The 20,453-nt window shown below is 40.0% G+C and overlaps 1 protein-coding gene across 17 annotated transcripts in view; it reads left to right on the top strand.

The window, feature by feature from the left end:
• Positions 1-20,453, top strand: part of TCF4 (transcription factor 4) — a 350,902-nt gene that overhangs the window by 313,629 nt on the left and 16,820 nt on the right. For 12 of the 17 annotated variants that reach the window (XM_029921438.1, XM_029921434.1, XM_029921441.1 and 9 more), the window contains 4 exons: positions 2,707-2,774; positions 3,903-3,981; positions 6,808-6,884; positions 9,839-10,042. In XM_029921438.1, the coding sequence (XP_029777298.1) occupies positions 2,707-2,774; positions 3,903-3,981; positions 6,808-6,884; positions 9,839-10,042 (428 nt within the window). The remainder of the gene's footprint in view (positions 1-2,706; positions 2,775-3,902; positions 3,982-6,807; positions 6,885-9,838; positions 10,043-20,453) is intronic. The other 5 variants (XM_029921450.1, XM_029921440.1, XM_029921443.1 and 2 more) reach the window with 1 other exon arrangement.

Below are 20,453 nucleotides of genomic sequence, written 5' to 3' on the forward strand. Positions count from 1 at the left end.
CTAAAATATCAAGGAATCAATCCATGCTTCACCTAGTAAGGACACCGTTCTTATCTCTGTTCCTATTATATGAGCATTTTGGTGATTTCTAATATTGTGAGTTGATAGAAACCTGGGCCTAGAACAGTAATCAAGTCCCGTCACATTAAAGCCTTAAAAGTGGATTTGGTGAGCACAGAGTTTAATTAGAAGTTGTTTTGCCAAACATGACCTATTATTAGTACTCAGCATAAAAAAGATCATGCCATTTGAGAATTTAAATTCACTTTCTGTTTATCTATGCCTTTTGACATACCAGTCACACAAATAAAAAGAGAAATCTTTAAGAGAAGGGCCCGTGTAGCTTAACATGTTCAAGGGCTCGAAAATGTGTCTTTCTCCAGCGTTTCCTGGAACAGAACAAAAGACATTCCAACTGAAAGGGCAAATTGGCCCCAGTAAACTGCTTTGAAATTTAAGCCCTCAGGATTGGCCCTCCAGCTGCCGCAAGGTAGAATGGCTTCATGTGAAAAAAATAGTCTGTTCTTACCAGTGACTTCCACGAGTAGCCTTTGTAGTTTTCGGAAACATTTTCAGGACAATATGAGCTAAGAAGTTGACTAGTTTTTATTCTCGTTCCTGAGTCCTAGTATCTCCCTCTAAAACAGTCACTAATAGAAAGTTACTTAGAAACTCATGTTACAAAAAGTAATCCTAATGATCATATCTTATCTCCTTCAAGTGTGATTTTACACTATATGTATAACATTTATGTTCCTAAAATACTTCCATGGGTTTCCATGAAATTATATTTTGAAAAATTTGTCCTCCTCATTTTAAAGTTGTTCAAAGGAAGAATTAATCTTTTCAAAGCTACTACTGTAGCAACGTTTATTTGTAATTGAAACAATATCTTGCCCCTTTTGATGTAGGTTTTTTTGTTAGATAATATAATTCTTTTTCTAGTGTGGCTCTGAAATTCCATTTCACAAAGATCTGTTTTCTAATCAAGCAGATCACAAATTAGTTGGACTGATAATTCTGATTTTTAGGTATCTGTGGTAATATTGCCTCTAGGAAAAAAATGTACATTATTGCCTTCAAATGCCACCATATTACATGCTTAAAAAATGCTCTCTGTGTTTTCATAATCTTTGTTATTTCCTCCTTAGAATTGTTTGCTGTTTTTAAAGAGTTCCTCAGTGCAAAAATTTTCATTTTCACAGGAGATATCATTTCAGTTATTTCTTATACTTAAGTATTTTTAATATTATTGACATCTGTGAGTTCCTTCCACTAGCTCAATGTCTGACCCTCATTTCAGAGATGCTCTTATACCTCTAATCCTTAGTACTAATAACCAGTATACTTTGTATATTACAAATTTGTGATATAAAAAAAGAATAGTTTTGTCATAAGGTGGTTGTGTTCTTTTTTATCACCTACCAGTTTTCTTTCAGTTTTAGTAATTAACGAATGTGTATGGGTGTGGGTTTTGTTAACCAAATCAAGCACACATCAAAAGATTAACCAACTGACATACCCAACATATAAATATACAAAAATAGCAAGCATAATTTAACTATGCTAAGCAGAAGTCAGGAGAATGGGATTATAACCCAGAGAAGCAGAGAATTCAACCACTTGAGATCTGACCCCACTACCACATTTTACAGATCTGGAGGCAGATGACACATTTGCCAGCAAAGTGTGCTTTCTTGGGTCAAGGTTAGGCCTGGGAATTTTTCGTTCTTTTCAATTATGTTGTATGCAGTGAAGTTCTGCTTGGATTAATCAGTTGACTTAAGATTTCCTTTTCTTATTTCACAGAATAGTGAAACCAGCTCCTTGGGTTTAATAGGTCTTGTTTAAATACTATGTCTATTTGCTAATGTTGAGGCCTTAATAAATGTACTATGCCAAATGTTACACTGTTTTATTAACACTGTTAAATAGAGCTGGCTTTGAATTATATGCTAGAATCTACATCTTTTTAGTAACAGTACTTGGTTCAGAATCTCATTTGTAGTTAAAAATACCAGTGTTAGAGATGACAGAGATAACTTCCTGAATATGTAGACTTATGTTATCTCCAGAATTTGAGACCTTTATTGATTTTTAGTAGAGTAACAGTTCAGGATTTTTTTTAATGTAAACACAGACCAGAGTATGTGGCGAATATGTGTCATTTAAAATATTAAAAATATGTTCTCGCCTAGGAAGCCAGGCCTGTTACAGACTTTCTGTTTTCTTTTGCTGAGAGGGGCACCTTGTTTCGCTGGGTATCAAATTTTCTAAAAAATGGAAAGTAGGCATAAATTCTTTGTGAAGACAGTTCAGCTGATTAGATGAAACAGGGAGGAAAGGCAAACTTTGCGGACTCAGACACCTGACAACTGCGTACGTCTTAGCAAGGAAGTTCATGCGCTTGCCGCACGCTCGCTCCCGCTCACCGCTAACTACTCACAAGCAAGAAGGGGGCCAGGTAACAGCAACTGAAGCACGCCATCTTTAAACCAAGGTGTCAGGTTTATATTTTATCTGTAAAAAAAGTAACATGAATATATTTGACATCTACCTCAGCAAACAAATTAATGCTAATTAAAGATTAATGTTTTGTAATTAGCATTAAAAATGCAATTAAATTGTGAGTAAATGGACCAGGAATAGAAAATTGTTAGACGTCTCACTGCCTGGTTTTTCATATTCTGCCTTTTGTTTTTGCAGCAAATAGAGGAAGCGGGGCAGCAGGCAGCTCTCAGACTGGAGACGCTCTGGGGAAAGCACTTGCTTCGGTGAGGAAATATTGACTTTGGACTTGGCATGTACCATTGTGGAAGGGTGAACTCTAAGCAGAAGTGGACATTTGGAATTGTAGAAAATGAATGGCAGATAGCTCTGATGTCTGGAAATGCTAGCCTTCTTGCAGAGTGGTTACTGGGAGATTTGAGAAGAGCGCTCGGAAGCATGCGGCGAATGGCTGACACTTCAGCTTGCCTCCTCACAGCGGCCCTAAGCAGTCCTCGGTTACGGATTTGCGGATATTCTCAGGGCCTTTTGGTGTACAGGTTTCCTAGCTTGATTTCTTACTTTTCTCTAAAATCCTATGGTGCTCATTGACCAGCTAAGAAAGACTGTGCAGGGGCCATGTCTAAAATCCTTTGGAAAAGGCATTTTTAAAAAATGACCATAACTCCATACCTGAAGTCTACGAGAAATTGTTACATCATTGGCACTTGGGGACTCAGCTTCATTGCCTTGTCCATCCACTTCCAGGAGGCCAGAATTGAACATTTCTTGCATGTTCACTGGTGACCAAGTCCACCCCCTCATTTGTCTGAGGCAGTGTACCTGGTATTGTCTTCAAAAGCTAAGCATGGTCATTTGCAAATGTGAGTGGAGATCTATTGCTCTAACTTGGTTGTTCCTTACCATTGAGAGCATAAAATAAGTTTGATGTAGCACTGGGACCTAAGTAAAAGTTTATATTTAATCTGGGCATCCCTATGCCTTGGCATCAAGTGCCTTAATCATGATGGAGAAGAAATTGAACAAAAATCATGGAGATGATGCTGTGTAACTCTTTGATGCAGGAAGAAAGGGAGGTGGGGGTGTTCGTGTGACTTACTCATGGGCACAGAGTGGTGGTAGGACGTGGGGTGGAAAGGACCAGAAGTACAATCCGCTGACCCTGTCCAGTTGGGTCTGCACCATCCTACATGACCTTAGAATCCTTATTTTGAAAAATTATTAATCGTAAAATATTTCGTTTGAGAATATCGGTGCTATAGTTGATTGTTGCATGTATTTTGTAACTTGTAATTTTTAGATGAATTGCAGTGACACTTTGTCATTGAAAGAATTGTTGACTCTTTATTCCTAATAAATGAGGGTTTGTTTTTTTTTCTCCCCACTGTTTTAAGATCTATTCTCCAGATCACACTAACAACAGCTTTTCATCAAACCCTTCAACTCCTGTTGGCTCTCCTCCTTCTCTCTCAGGTACTGTACCTAAACCCAATCCCATCCTGGTACCAGTTTTTGAAAATGATTTCTCTCTCCTGCTTCCTGGTCTGGCAGGTGGAAACTCACTCCCTCCAAAAGCGCAAAACATAACATTTCCGAACAGACAAATGGAAAGGAGTGCGAGAGAAAGGCTGCCATATGAAAGTGTAGCCATTTACATCCAAAATTTTTCTTAAAAATTAGATGTTTTTAGAATACACAGGCATATGGAAAACTTACTTCTTAAACTTTTCTTAGCTCTGTAGAAGATATTCAGCAGAATAATAAACTCCAGTAAGACCTCTCCGATGAGAAAACCCAGCTAACACAGGAAGATGAATGTAAATTATACAGCCATCAAATATCGACTGTTCTAAAGGATCATTTACTACAGAAATTTTAGACGCCCACATTCCCTTTTTAAAGTCCACATCACTGGCATGTTTGAGAAAACTGTAATTTTGTAAATAAATTGGGAAGTAATAACTGTGTGGAGTAAAAGGGGATTTTTGCCTTTAACATATAACAAATCAGCATGACCTATGGCTTCAAATAATAAAGTTACAAGTTGTTGATTTATGTTAGTAAAACATTTCACTTTTCAGAGGTCCATTTAAGAGACTCACTGCCCTTTGACCATAAATACTTCCAGAAGCCCCTATTCAGTGCATGTCTTTGTTCTTTGGAAAGAAGACATGTAGCTTCAAGATAGAAAGAGAGAGAGAGAGAGAGAGAGAGAGAGAGAGAAAGGAAGGGAGGAAGGAAGGAAGGAAGAAAGAAAAAAAAAAGAAATTGCATCTATTCCTGATTGAAATCTGACCGTAGTGTAATCTATAGTGGAGTCACTTGTCTAAATTTTTTTTAATGTTTTATTTATTTTTGATACAGAGAGAGACAGCACGAGAGGGGGAGGGGCAGAGAGAGAAGGAGACACAGAACCGGAAGCAGGCTCCAGGCCCTGAGCTAGCTGTCAGCACAGAGCCTGATGCAGGGCTTGAACCCACGAATGTGAGATCCGACCTGAGCCGAAGCCAGAGGCTTAACCGACTGAGCCACCTAGGCGCCCCTGGAGTCACTTGTCTAAATGCTGACTCCTCGCTCCCCCTGTTATTCCGTGTATGGCACTCATGTACCATCATAAACTGGGTTCCTTGGTTTAAAAAAAAATAAAAAACAGGAGGTTTCAGACTGCCCAAAGCTTGAATTCAGAGGTGATGGCTGTGGCTTAGGTGGGACCAAATGTCGGCCTTTTCCAAGCCTCCGTTGCGGGTAGAGGGTCACAGAGAGAGGTAGCTAGACCTTTAAGTCCACATGACCAAACAGAATTGAAACTCCAAGGAAGCAGAGATGATATTAAGAGGAAAATGGAACAGCCGTGAAACACTCCCTGGCGCAGGAAGGAAAGGGAAGGTCAGAATTATTATAGACCCTGGGCCAGGAGTATACTGGTAGGCTCTGGGGACAGTGTCCGGAGTCGGAGGAGAACAGAGACCACATCCAGCCCAGTGAGGCAGGTGGAGAGGGAGTCTGAGCTCCGAGTTTCCCATTTCAAACAAAGCAGCTCTGATTTCATCTGTTTCATGGTTTGAAGGGAAAACAAAACCAAAAACGTCCAGAGTCTAATAAGGCTTGAGCACGACTATCTGAGTCTGAGGCTGTGATGTTTCCTATGCACAGACTTAGGCCCAGAACGGGTATGGGACTTGCTGGGGCTGCCGGGATGGCAGAGCTCGGCGAGAACCAGCGCCCACCAGGGTGCGAGGCCACTTCCCAGTTCGTGAGGGGAAAGGAAAGCTATGATGCACCCATCAGTCCCGAAAACCTCGCAAACGCCCGAAACCTGAGCAGCGCGCTCGGTGTGGAAGACACGGAGACCAGGCTGCTTTGGGCCCTGCTGATGCGCCATGAAAAACCACACATTAGGAAGAAAGAACTTTATGAAGATGTAAATGTGCAGATAAATTGCTATTTTCACACTGAAAATAGCTGGCTCCATCCATGTTCTGTCACTAAAAGTAATCGACCAACATGTCCTCCTTTTATTTAGCATAAAAATACACATACCTGCACACCCAGAAATGATGAGAAGAAAGGATTTGTAAGAGGCTAACCATGTCAGGGCGTGAGATTACAGTGAAATCATAGATATTTTTTTCTTCCTTGAATTATTAGTTTCCACAGGTAGTATGCATCATTTTATATTGAAATATGGTTTTTATTTTGCAGGTTAGACATGTAATATTTACTGTAGCAGAAATAAAGTTTAGTGGGTCACAAAACAATCATTTTCTTCAGAAGAAACTACCTACTTATTACTGTTGTTATATTAAGTTCCTAAATTCCTGGTTTAGTGGATCACTGCCAACTAATCTTACTCCCTTACAAAGTTTGGAAGGCTTGCCCTTCTTAAGGATCATTTTTAAAACCCGTAGCAATGCTGTTTTGTACTGGTGAGAGAATGTTGGTGTCACACACCGGCCTTGAATGAGTGAAGGTGTTACAGAATCCCCCTTTGCATTCGGAAAAGTGGCTTGACCATGCTAGTGATCTCTTTCCTTCAGTAGGAATCATTCTCTAGCTCCAATTCAGAACCAGCTAAATGTACCCTTTTAGGAAGAAGCCTGAGAGAATCCTGAGTCTATGTCAAGTTTGAAATTGAAAACTTTTTCCTTCTCCCAGAAGGCTGTATGGGAAGTTTACAGGTCTTTACGTTATTGTACAAAGGAAAAATCAGCATTGCTGTTTCTAAGAGAACTGTTTAAAATGTCCATGAGATTGTTCTCAGATTATATAGATTTCATGGTAACCTCCATTTGATACCAGCAGGCACAGCTGTTTGGTCCAGAAATGGAGGACAAGCCTCATCATCTCCTAATTATGAAGGACCCTTACACTCTTTGGTAAGTCTCATCTGCTACTGTCTCCTCTGGCCACTTTGTATGCCATGTTTCTCTTTTTGCATCTAGTCGACTCTCTAGGATTCTTGTTTCACTAACGGGAACTTTAGATTGATGCTAAGCACACAAGCGTGGTTCAAACCAGAGCCATTAGACTATACTTGTTCCTGTTTGTAGATTGTAACCCAGATACTGTAAGCCCCAGGGCTCCAAATACTTAGGACCTGGTAAGAGATTAAAACCCCTAGAGAGAGAGAGTGGTATCCATCCCATCTTTGGGAAGGATCCCTGTCAATGATTAAATAACTTTTCCTGATATGAAAATGCTGGAGTTCCCCCTGCGCTGCATGGCCGGAACACTTGAAGATTCTGTACACCTCTCTCTGTCTAACTTTCCAGAGTGGCAGGCTTGTCGGAGCTTTCCTCGCCTCCCTGAATAAGAAGTCTACCATCTGTTTCCATGTTCACTTTGGTTCTCCTAGAAATCGAATAATGTCATTAAATGTCTGCTCTTCCATTAGGGAGTAGCTGAAAATTTCCATGAGTGTAATTAGTATTATAAATACTCATCCCATGATGATTCAGTATCTGACACTGTAGTCTTTCTCTAGTCATGGTGGATGTGACTGAAAATGTGCAGGAAATAACACTGCTCTGGGCAGTATTTGGTTGCATATGAATCCAGTAGAGAGAGGTAGCAGCAAAGAGCTCTTCAGCCTTCAGGGATGGGTTTCCCTTTGTTCATCCATATCTTGAGATAGAACATTGATTGATTGGCAGCAGGTCAGAATTTCCTTTCTTCCCTTTTGGCTTCCTGTTTAAATTAAGGACAGTCTAAAAATGGAAATACAAAGGTGGATTTCCCCCTTGGTTGTGGTCTTCCTTGCTGTAATGTGGAGTAATTCAGCCATGCTTTTGGCCAATAAAGACAGGCACAGGTTAGGACAACATATGTACTGCCTGCTTGGCCTACATTAATTAATTAATCTGCAGTCCACTTCCAGAGAACTCATAGTTGTCTTAAGCGTTTACCTCCATCAGTTATTCCCCTGGGACCTATCTATCAAAACTAGGTTATGTGCAACTATATAACCATGAAGACTAGCTTTATAGTTATGAACTATAGGTTTAGTCCCTTGAATTCTCAACACTCACGAGGGAATTCACAAGGAGAAACTGCTCTCCCCGCCAGGAAGCTGTGAGCCAGAAAGGATGATAGGCACATGTATTAACTCTTTTCATGCTCACATTTACATGTGGAAGTATGTATTACTGTTCCCACTTTTATAAATTATGAGGTATAGACTCAACAAAGTTTAGGACTTTGTCAAAGATTTCATAAGTAGCAACTAGGAGTTTAGGGGAGGTCCCCGAACACCAAAGCCCACCAAATCAGAAGGCTCTGTGCCATAGACTAACTATATTAGACACACATTCCTTCTGTCAGTATAAAATAATTAGAAATTGTTTTTTCTCATGCGATGGAGCTAGTACATCTGTTTGCATGGCCCTCTGGAAATCAAAGTAGACTGTAGCATGATCTAGTACAAAGAGGCACCAGATTTGAAGTCCAAAGACTTAGATTCAACCCTTGACTATACCATTTCCCAGCATTGTGACACGGACTAATTAATATTAATTTCTCTGAACCTCATTTGCATATCTGGATGGAAGGGATAATGTCTTCCCTGCTTGCCTTACACATGGAGAATGAAGATCCAATGAGATGGCATATTTTATTTTATTTTATTTTATTTTAAGCTTTTTCTTTTTTTTAATCTTTTAATGTTTATTTACTTTTGAGAGCGACAGAGAGAAAGACAGAGTGCAAGTAGGGGAGAGGCAGAGAGAGATGGAGACACAGAATCGGAAGTAGGCTCCAGGGTCTGAGCTGTCAGCACGGAGCCCAACGTGGGGCTCGAGCCCATGAACTATGGGATCATGACCTGAGCTGATGTCAGACGCTCAACTGACTGAGCCACTCAGGTGCCCCAAGATGGCATATTTTAAAATGCACCCTGGAGAGTAGTATGCAGATGTTTATTTGATATCATTAATGATCATACCAAAAAAAGTTAATACAAATCTACTTGTCCTTTTTCTTCACAAAAAGCAACTTTCCTAGTTGCAGAGAACTAGGATCTTAGTGGGTAGGATAATAAAAAAAAAAAGGTTAGTTGGTTTTTAATTATATAATTTAATTGTATAAGGTAGTGAATTTAATACAGAGCAAGGGCTTTGAAATCAATTAGAAGCCCCTGGTAAACAGTTAATTCACATCTTTGTGACTCTTCAGTCTTGAAATCTCACACCACTTTGGTTGACAACATTTTTTAAATGTTTTTTCTGTATCCATTTTGAGTTCCTATGCTCCTCTATACACACATTAAGCTGGTGATAATAAATAGAAAGCAAGAAACACCAGTAAAAATGGATAGTACTCAGCAAGAAATTATAGTTTGTAGGCATTTACCTGTCCTTGACATGATACTTAGCCTGGTATCAAATGGTATAGAGCAGACGAAGGAAATATGCATCCAAGAAGATAATTTAATTGGGAAACAATAAATATATCATCTTTTCATTGTTAAGTTTTTGAAATTTTAACCAAAGCCTGCTAGAATGTTTCTTAAATTCTATAGATATTTTTGTTCTAAAATAAATCAAAATTATCTTTCAAGCTCATGAAATACAGTGTAGCATATGTACATTATAATATTCTAGAAGATTACAAAATTTACTCCATTCATGAAAAATAACACTATGTTATACTGTTAACATTTTCCACTAGTTTTCTAGGAAGGTCACCATCTATTATTATTTTAAGGAAATAAATTTTATTGGAAACATATATTCAGGAACTCAAAGGATGATTTGTGTCAACTCAAGTTTTATTTCTATAACCTATGCATGCATTTCAGACTAAATCCAATTTCACATCATTTGTTAACCAACAGCAAAGCCGAATTGAAGATCGTTTAGAAAGACTGGATGATGCTATTCACGTTCTCCGGAATCATGCAGTGGGCCCGTCCACAGCTATGCCTGGTGGCCACGGGGACATGCATGGAATCATCGGACCTTCTCATAATGGAGCGATGGGTGGTCTGGGCTCAGGGTATGGAACCGGTCTTCTTTCAGCCAACAGACATTCACTCATGGTAAGTGATGACATTTGTAGACTCTTTAGTTACCATTCAGAATTAGACTTTCAATTAGAAATACTACCACTGCTGTTTTTTTTCTTATTTAAACAGCTTTATTGAGATATAATTCACTTAAATGGAAATCGCCCATTTAAAGTATATAATCCCATGTGTTTCATTTAGTATGTTCACAGGGTTATGCAGCCATCGCCAGTCTAATATTAGAATGTTTTGCCCCCTTGAAGAAAGAAAAAGAAATCCCCATTACTTGTCACTCTCCTTTCTTCCCTCTCCCTGGACCCTAGCAACCATCAATGTACTCTCTGTCCGTATAATTTGCCTATCTTATATTTCCTATCACTGGAATCATACAATATGTGATGGTCTTTTCTAACTGGCTTCTTCCAGTTATTGTAATGTTTTCAAGGTTTATACATACTTCATCCTGTATCCGAGGATCATTCATTTTTGTTGCCAAACAGTATTCCGTTGTATAGGTGTATGTTGTATTTATCCATTCATCAGATGATGGATATTTGGGTCATTTCCACTCTTGGCTATTATGAATAATGCTCCTGTGAACATTCCATGTACAAGTTTTTGTGTGGATGTGTGTTTTCATGTCACTTGGGTATTCACCTAGCTGACCATTTCTAGGTCATTGCTGGGTCATTGGTGGTGTTTTAAATTCTTCATCTTAGTGACTCATCTAAAGGACCCACTTTTGTATATTACATGGTTTGCATTTCAGATATGAATAGGTTGAAATTTTTTATTATTCTTGAAGAATCCAAATCAATGTCTTTTGAATATGAGTATGGGAGTTAGAAATATGCGGTATGTTTTTTTGGTCTAAATATATGGTATGGGACTATATAATTTAAGAATATAGTGTTTTTATTTATCACTATCTGTTTATGAATAGATGTTTATTTAAATAACGTTTAAGTAGATTTGTCCGTATTACAACAGGAATTTCAGTTCTGCCCATTGCTTTTGGAAATGACTTGGGAGTGCACCCTTTTTATTTAGATGATTTTGAAAAATTCAGAATCTTCTTAACAAAATATTAAGTGATGATAATGAGGTGACCAAATTAATCACTAATGATTCTCTGTAATTCTGCTTCTTATAAGTTCCTGGCTATCAACAAACCCACCTTCATGTCCTGATTTGTACCTTGTAGGCTCTTAAAAAAGTTGCTTGGATGAAGGTCTGTCTTCTGTTACCACTGTAGATCCCTTGTTTACTGACGGTTCCAAGAGGAGAACACAAAATAAGCCCAGGTTGTCCTGAGGCTCTTTCGGTTCTTGCTCAATAGGATTCTTCTGTCCTCCTTTCGATTTCTCTTACTAAAAGACTAGAATTGATGCCTTACAAACTGAGCTACCCAGGCATACCTAAAAGACTAGGATTGAGAGTACCTTCCTGAGAGGTGTATTATGGAAACCTGCAGCCAATTTGAAACCAAAAATACTGGTTTATAAATAGAAGCAATGAACTCACTTCTAAAACGTGGAAAGATATTTTGAGTGCCAAAGCTGAATCTTTTTTTTCTTTTTTTTGCTTTTCCTTGACCTCTATCCTAAAAATTCATCATTGAGTAAAAATTGTTTGTCTATTCATGGCAGTTGCTGAGAGTTTACACAAGGAAAATCTAGATTTTAATTTAGCTTGGCCTCAGGTAATGTGTTAAATACACTTGGGATGCATATAATATGAGGTTTTAGTTTGTACAGCTCTTTTCTTTTTAAACTACAATGTTTAAACAATACTGCTTTTAATTAAGAAATCTGGCTTTATTAAAAGCCAGATCTGTGACTTATAACCATTTCTCTATATCTGCTCTCAATCAAGAGAAAAATAGTTTAATTTCTGTAGCTGTGTTCATTTTGCATATGTTAAACGGATGCAATGCGCACCCAGGGCATTGCTTCAGAGACAGTTTTTTCCATAAATATGTAAAGTTTGCTCTTAAATACCAGATGTAGGTTAAGTGCTTTGTTAAAATAATAAACTATACTTTTTGGAACTATTTGACCTTTGAGTTGCCTCCCCCTTGAGTCTGATTCAAAGGTGGGATAAGAAGAAGGGTCTAGAGTCAACTTTGGAGATGGAGAGTTGGACTGACCTGGGGGAGGGGAAAGGGAGAGGATGAACCAGAGCAATGGGAGGAGGGAAATAGTTGACCAATATTATACAGAAACATTTTTGATTTGATTTTGGGGGGAGAAAAGAAAGCTATGCAGAAGTAAGAAAGCTGCTAGTTTTGCTGATGAGGAAAAGTTCCCGTTCGCTCCTCTGAAGACATTTATAATTCAATTAAGGATGCCCATAGAGCCAACCAGGTAGTAGAGAAACTCCAAAGACGCGGCCCCGGACAACCTGCTGCCCTTTAAACCAAAGGAGGCTTTTCCGTGTTTCTCCCTCTCGAAAACACCCAGCAGGCCCACAGAGTCTGAGCTCCCCAGCCTGAAACTCCAGCGTGTGTGAAAGAGATCAGTTTGTCATTTCTTTCCTCGCGCAAACTGGTATGAATTTTCAAACAAAAACATAAGAACAAAGGAAATAGTTTTTGAATTCAGTCAGTCTGAAGTTAGCCTTTGACCATTTGATACATTCCACAATAAAAAGGAAGTTGAAGGGGAAGAGAAAAAACCCACTCCCCCTTTCCCCCACCCCCGAACAACAACAACAAAAAATATTCAAGGAGGATACTGGTAATGTTTTCCACATTTGAATGTTAATACATGAAACAGGCTATAAAACTGTGGCCAGCTGCAGTAAATAAAGCAGCAGTGGGAGGTATGCACCGGAAACTTCAGCGCAGAGGACGCTGGTGGGTGTTTCTTTCCAACTACACACCTTCCTGCGTTGTTCTGGAGTAGGAGCCTGTTGTAGTAGCTTAAGACCCGTCCCAGGGCTAGTTCTGTTCTGAGCAAGTGTCCTTTAGAACTCTCCTCAATAATTCCTTCTGACTAAAGAACAGACAGCTTTGAATCCTCTTGACCTCCTTCCTCTTGCTTCCTCTCTCCCCGCCTTCCGAAAATCAAAACAAAATGGCTTGATAACTTGGAAGATGATAGAAGCGTTTCTTTCTGCAGCAGCTTGAAATCATGGTGGGGAGAACTGTGGTTCTGCCTCGGCTGTTATGTTATCTCATTTAATTGCTAACATATTGTACTTAGCTTTTGATTCATAAAATGTTTTCCTTGGAGTTCTGGAGTAGGTCTTCAGTGATTTACTAAGTATTAGTATAATGAAAGGGATTTTTTTCACAGCAGCATGGCTCATAATGCTAGCGTGAATGTTGTATCCTTGCATGCTTTCTAGGTGGTATTTGGCCATGCTCTTTCCTGCCCAGAAACCCTCACTGGCTTTTCATTATCTACAAAGTAAAGACCAGTTTCTTAATCCAGTTCGTTAAGCCCCATTACCATTTACCAAAAGCCTGAGGTTTAGCTATTCCAATATGCAGCAATTCTCCAGCAAGACCGGTCTGTGCATATTACCAGAATTTGCCATGTGCATTCTCGTTAGGTAGTTCTTTTATGTCTATCGGGCTTAGCCTGCTCTACCCACTTCTCTCTGTCTACCTCATTCCCACCGCTCTCAAAGCTCTGACTCAAATTTTGCCTCTTCCAGGAAGCCTTCCCTTGCCGCAGCCACCTATGATAGTCCATTTTCTCTTCTACTTTCCAGAGCTCTGTGAGTCATACTGCTGGCTAGCTATTTTTCTTACCCAGTCATGTAAAACTATATATCTTCTATAGACATGACTTTTGTCTTACCACCTAGATTGTAAATTCCTTGAGTACCATGTATTACGTTTTTGTTTCCCCCCCCAGCAAATAAATCTTCAGTCAAAACAGAAGAAAGGAAACTACTGTTTTCTGACTGCCTGACAGTTGCCAACCCCTCTGCTAGGTGCTCCAGAAGCGTTACCTCAGGCACGCCTCCCAGCAGTCCTTTGAGGATGATAATGATGCCCATGTTGGCAGTTGGTCACATGGGCCTTAGACGGTTTTGGGGAGGCTCAAGTCATGAAGTTAGCTTTGAACTCGGATGCAATGCCTCCACCTTCCCTGTTTTTTGTTTACTACCAGAGAGTAGCTATAGATGCACCTCTTCAGAAGTAATTTTAGGGTGATGAGAGCTCAGGACTTCCAAATCTTGATAACTGTTCCTTGATGAAAGGATGCCCAGGTACCTTGTGGCCAAGTCCCCAGAGCAGCTCTTTCCCCAAGTGCAGCGGTAAAGAATTTTATGGTATGTTAGATTAAAACCCACATTGTCTAACACTTGTTTTGAAGTGTTAGACACTTAAGAATAGTGTAGCAAGGGGCACCTGGGTGGCTCAGTTGGTTAAGCATCCGGCTTCAACTCAGGTCATGATCTCACGGTTCATGGGTTCAAGCCCCGCGTCGGGCTCTATGCTGACATCTCACAGCCTGGAGCCTGTTTCAGATTCTGTGTCTCCCTCTCTCTTACCCTCCCCTGCCCCCACTGTGTCTGACTCTCAAATATAAAGAAAAAACATTAAAAAAATTTTTTTAAAGAATAGTGTAGCAAGAGGTGTAGTAAACTCTCCTTACTAGGGTCATGAAGCAGTGAATTTTAAGTTATTTTTCTTACTCAGACCACCCATGTTTCTGATGAAATCAAAGCAGAAATCTCTGAATGTGAGAGAACACAGCAACAGGTGGGTTTGTCACTAAGCGAATCAGACACTGTTTCCCAGATATGACCCCCCCACCCATGCCTCAGATATCTCCACGGTTAATCCTGATATTAAATCATTAGGTTTTTTTTAATTATTGAAATGGCAGTAATTCAAATATAATTCTCTCCAGTATTCATTCGCTATTCAGATCCACAGATGAGGCCTGAAAGAAAGCCTTTCAGATGACCTAATCTCCTCTTTTAACTGATTAAGAACAAAACCCACATCAAAAAATGTCTTCATGTGACTTCGTATGTGCTTCTGATTACTTGTCAGTAGAGTTAGCAACAAAGGGATCATTTAGCTATAAAATCTCCAATACTATTAATATAATATATAATCTTAGTGTGATTCCCAGATCCTTTTCACTTAAAGTCCCATTTATTCATTTCTAAAGATATTTATCAAGTGGTTACCAAATGCCAGGCTCTGCGGTAACTCGTGGTCTCCATTCTCTAGAAAGAGTTTTTAGAAAAGGACACATATTTAAAAACAAATTGCTATTGAGCCTGCTTGGGATTCTCTCTCCCTCCTTCTCTCTCTCTGCCCAGCTCAGGCACGCTCTCTCTCTCTCTCTCTCTTTCTCTCTCTCAAAAATAAATAAGCATTAAAACAACAACAACAACAAAATTCTGCTGTAGCATACACCAAGCCGCATCGGAGAGCAGAGACTCGGCTCTGTGAGCTGGGAGGGAAGGTGGCATTGTCTCTCGGTAGAAGAGTAATGATCTAAGGATCTGGCTGCTCTAATTGACTTGGGGGTGGAGGAGCCACCCATAAGGGTGAGTGAAACTCCCACCCACACCCATCCCCCGTAGAACCCCTGAGACCCCTTCCTAGAACCTCCAAGTGGAGGCATGACCTATATTTCAGAAACTACGCATTTCAGATACAAGCCATTCCTAGACCTGTTTCCCACTTGACATAACATTTTCATTTTGGCTTAAAAAGAATTTATCAGAAGAAAATTCATTAGGTGATAAAGCACCTTTTTTATTTAACTGACTTTTGAACACATGAGAACTTCTACGTAGGGCCTCATAAGATATTTAACTTAGTTTTGCTCTTATAGTTCCTAAGAGAGTTAAGACCATTGAATTTTAGATTCTAAAGGCACCCCAGAAGTCATTTAGCCAAGGCCCTTATTTTACTGCTGAAGACTGAGGCCCAGAAAGGGGAAGTGACCCAGGCATGGACGCCCACTAGTTAATGGCCAAGCTAGGATAGAAACCAGACAAGCCAGCAAGGAGAGCAGCACTCTTGGTACTAAATACCACACTGCCGCAGCGAACTTCCTCTCTAACCCAGTACCGTAGCAATTTCAAAACTGTAGCTGATACTACAAACTTTTTCATTACTGACTGAAACTAATGAAACCCAAGAAAAAATTATTTTTGTTTTATTGAAGCATAATTAACATATAATGTTACCTTATTAATTTCAGATGTACAATGTATTATTGACTCAACAATCTTCTACATTACCCAATACTCATCATGATAGAAACCCAAAGCACTTCTTTATTTTTTTAAATGTATTTATTTTTGAGAGAGAGAGAGAGATTTGAGGAAGAGCAGAGAGAGAGAGAGAGAGACAGAGACACAGAATCCAAAGCAGGTTCCAGGCTCTAAGCTGTCAGTACAGAGTGCAACGCAGGGCTTGAACTCACGGGCTCTGAGATCATGGCCTGAGCCAAAGTTGGACACTTAACCAACTGAGCCAGCCAGGTACCCCGCAAGGTATGTCTTTAGTTGCTCCTTGGCTTCAAGCAACAGGAGAGAGTAATGGGCAGGGATGTGTTGTCTTGGGTAGCATTTACTGGTATGTAGTCATGGGAGTGGGGAGAGTCAGAAAATTCTATTTCAATGAAGGTACGACCCTCAGGGGCCTTGTCATCTTCAGTCCTGTTCCTTTAATATTTTCCCAGGAGTTTGATTCCATAAAGGCTTATGTATATTGGAGCACATACTACATTTCTAAACAAGTATTACCATGGAATCTCAGGGATCTTAGCTATCCTGCCTACCCATATCCCCCTACAAATCCCCTGCCAAGCAGTCAACAAGCCTTCTTCCAAGGATAAGTAGCTCTAATTGACACAAAGCCCATTTCTATCAAAGGTTGAAAGATTCTTCTTTATGCCCAACCCAAATTTACTTCTCTGTATAGTCCTTGTTTTTCTGTTCACTGAAACTACCCCTAAGTCAACCCAACAACTACATTAGAAACTTACAGTTATTTTGAAAACAGTCTCTGCAGTATTTTTTTCCTCTAGGCCAGATAGTTATATCTGTAAATATTCACCCCTTCTCCAAAACAATTTTGATTTTATGGCTTCCCAGTGCATTCTCCCTAGTTGGAAAGGAAGGCTTTCTTCTTCAGGGACCTTTTAGCATATAGAATCTCAAACTTAACACGGGCTTAAGGAATCAGCAGGGTGGACTAGGGCGGATCTCTTACCAAACCCATTCAGTCTGTTGTATCTTCATTTAAAGGCCACCTAACAATACCCGTTCGCCATTTTTGATGACTTTATCATCCTGCTGACAAATGTTGAACTCATGATCGGCTGAAATCCATAAGCCACACGTCTCTCAACTATGGTTCTGGTACGAAACTTCATGTTCTGCCTTTGAATTTCACACTGCAGCCTTCATTCTGTTTCCAGTGGGAAAGTCTTCTTTAGGTCCCCATTCAGTCACGTACTCTGCCTGCCATATTCTGCCAGGGTGCCATTAATGCTCCCATCAAAGCTATGAATGAAAATGTTAACCAGGGGAGGAAAAAGGGAGCAGGCCCGAGTTTCAGTGTTGCAGACCTTCTCTCAACACTTACATCGTCCCCCACCTTCGGGTTTAATATTTCAGCCAGTTACGTCCAACTAATTCTACTCTCCTGCTGTCCTCCTCTCATTTTATCCACACCATTATCACAAGACTCTAGGCATGCAGCGTTCCCATGAATGAGGAAATGAGGTTTGTCTGCAAAGACTTCTTCTTGGTGGAACCAAAATGAGTTTGAGAGCTCATTGCCTCTATTTCAGCGCCCTCCGAAACTATCTTCGATAGCCTATTATAGAATTTCACTCAAGATATTAGTCATCTACATCATCTTTCCAGAACTATTCTGTAGAAACCAATAGAGGTTTTTCTCTTTGATTAGGTTATTTGCCTACCTATAGTGTTTTACCCTGTCTCCTAATCTCCACAATTACCAAGTATTTTTGAGAGCAGATTAGCGGTCTCACTGAAAGGTGGTTTTTTTTTAAAGGGGGCTCATTTATTGTCACTGTTCCAAATGTACAAAAAAAATTAGAAAATAACCCCCCAACTTAATCCCTCCCACCCCCACAACATTCCCCCGCAACACAAATAATTTTTCCCAAAACCAAACATGCCACTTTGTAAAAGGACTCTTCCACCAGAGATGGGAAAACCATTGGGGAGGACTGGGACCCATACGGGATTATTACTCTCAGGGCAGAGAGGACAGAATGGATATAATCTGAATCCCGTTAAATTTTCTCTAAACTGTTTCTTAGCTGCACTGTTTATGGAAATACCAGGACCAGTTGATGAAAGGTGTTTTAAATCTATATCAGTATTGTACTTTATTTTAAGAAAACATAAGGAAAAAAGAGAGGGGGGGAAAAGAAACTTGAAGAAATTCTCCTTATTTTTTTAAAACTTTGCCTAGCTTTTTGAGCTATTATTGACAACATATATATATGTGTTGCAGAATGACTACCACAGTAAGGGTAGTGAACACCTCTGTCCTCTCACATACTGACTTTTGTGTGTGTGCCTGGTGATAACTTAAGATCCACTCTTAACCACTTCCAAATACATAATACAGAATTAATTCCTGTCCCCGTGCTGTATATTAGATCCCAGAATCTATTTATCTTATAGCTAGAAGTTTATACCCTTTCACCAGTATCTCCCCATTTCCCCAGCTACCACCATTTGACTCTCCTATTTCTTTGAGGGTTTCTTTTTTTTTTTTTAAAGAGTCTACATATAACATATGAAAACATACAGAGACACCTGGGTGGCTCAGTTGGATAAGCATCTGACTTCGGCTCAGGTCATTATCTCACAGTTCGTGGGTTCGAGCCCCACATCAGGCTCTGTGCTTACAGCTAGCTCAGAGCCTGGAGCCTGTCTTTGGATTCTGTGTCTTCCTCTCTCTCTGACCCTCCCCTACTCACACTCTCTCTCAGTCTCTCTCAAAAATAAATAAATCCTTAAAAATTAAAAAAAAAAAACATACAGTATTTATCTTTTTCTGTCTGACTTAAAGAATTCTCCTAAACATGGATTAGTTACAATAGTTTCAGAACCTTGAGCTCGCCATTTGGTATTTCTGCACAAACATAAATGAAAGCCCAGAGGTTTTAAATACGACCATAGTAGGGAGACCCCTGAGGCTCAGTTAACAACCCGGGAGACGAGTAGTTAGGACATGACGCATGCCCAGATCTCACAGCAGTAAGTGGAAACTGCCCCTTCTCCCCGCCTCCCAAACCGGTGTTACTCAAGTCAGGCCCTGTGACCTGGACACAAGATAGTCAGTCTGCACTGGGCCATCAAACCCAAAAGATTCCTGTTCTCTGCTTAGTTTCCCTAATTTTTCCCCCTAAACTATGTGTTTAGCACCCTGGTGCCATGAACTTTCAGTAAATAAAAACAAAACCTCATTGTTTTCCTCACTTTTAAAACATAAAAACATATTTAAAAGAAACTCTTTGGTGCCCTCATAGTTTTACTGTGCTTTCTTCTTAAATAATAGAGGTAAAAGGAGGTAGATGCTTTTAATGACACATTTTCATATGTTTTACTAAACTTCTGGTGAGGGCAAGGACACAATGCTAAACTGTCCATAGATTAGAAAAAACATGACCCCTATATTTAAAAAAGAAAAGAAAAGAAGAAAAGGAGTATTACCCTTACTTTTTCCCAAGAAAGCAGATTTTCTGGGGGAAAGATAATATTGCATATATTAGAAAATACACAGATGTTCATTCCCTCATTCTGGGCCTTCTGTGCTTCAGATCCTTTGGGGGTTATGAAATGTGCACGAGAATCTCTGATCCTATAGGCCTTTGCCCCGGGAAGGTGACAGCACAGTATGTGGCTGCCTGTGATTTAAGGTGGGATTATAAAGTGACCGGAGCAGCAGCTGAGAGAAGGAAGAACGTAGCCCAGCCTTAGGAGGCAGCTCAGAAGGCCTTCCTGGGAAAGGTGTCATTGAGCTCGTAGGAGAAATCTGCATAGGATTCCAGCAGTTAGGGACAGGCTAGGAAGGGCATTGCAGAGCGAGAGAAGAAAGTGATTAAAAACATATGCCGAAAATAAAGGCCCCTGTGTGTCCGCGTGGCCTGATGCGTCTGTGCCTCGCAGCACCAGCCGGGCCGCCCCCGGTGGGAAGCCCCTCCTCCCAGCCCAGCAGCCCCAGCAACTGGCTCAGATATTTCACTTGAGAGTCCACAGGAAGAGCGAGTTTTCATGTATATTTTTTTACCTCCAAATTAAATTAACTCATGGAATTTTCCACCCTTAGGAATTAAAGTAGCTGCTCATGAAGTAATTCAGTTATGTCATTCATACCAAAACAGAAAATACTGGAGCAACCTGGCACCGTTTAAAAGCCAAGACGAGGCCTTGGCCATTTTATATTTTTTCGAAATCTGTGGTCGTGGTG

Source organism: Suricata suricatta, chromosome 14 (assembly GCF_006229205.1).
Source record: "Suricata suricatta isolate VVHF042 chromosome 14, meerkat_22Aug2017_6uvM2_HiC, whole genome shotgun sequence".
Taxonomy (NCBI): Eukaryota; Metazoa; Chordata; class Mammalia; order Carnivora; family Herpestidae; genus Suricata; species Suricata suricatta.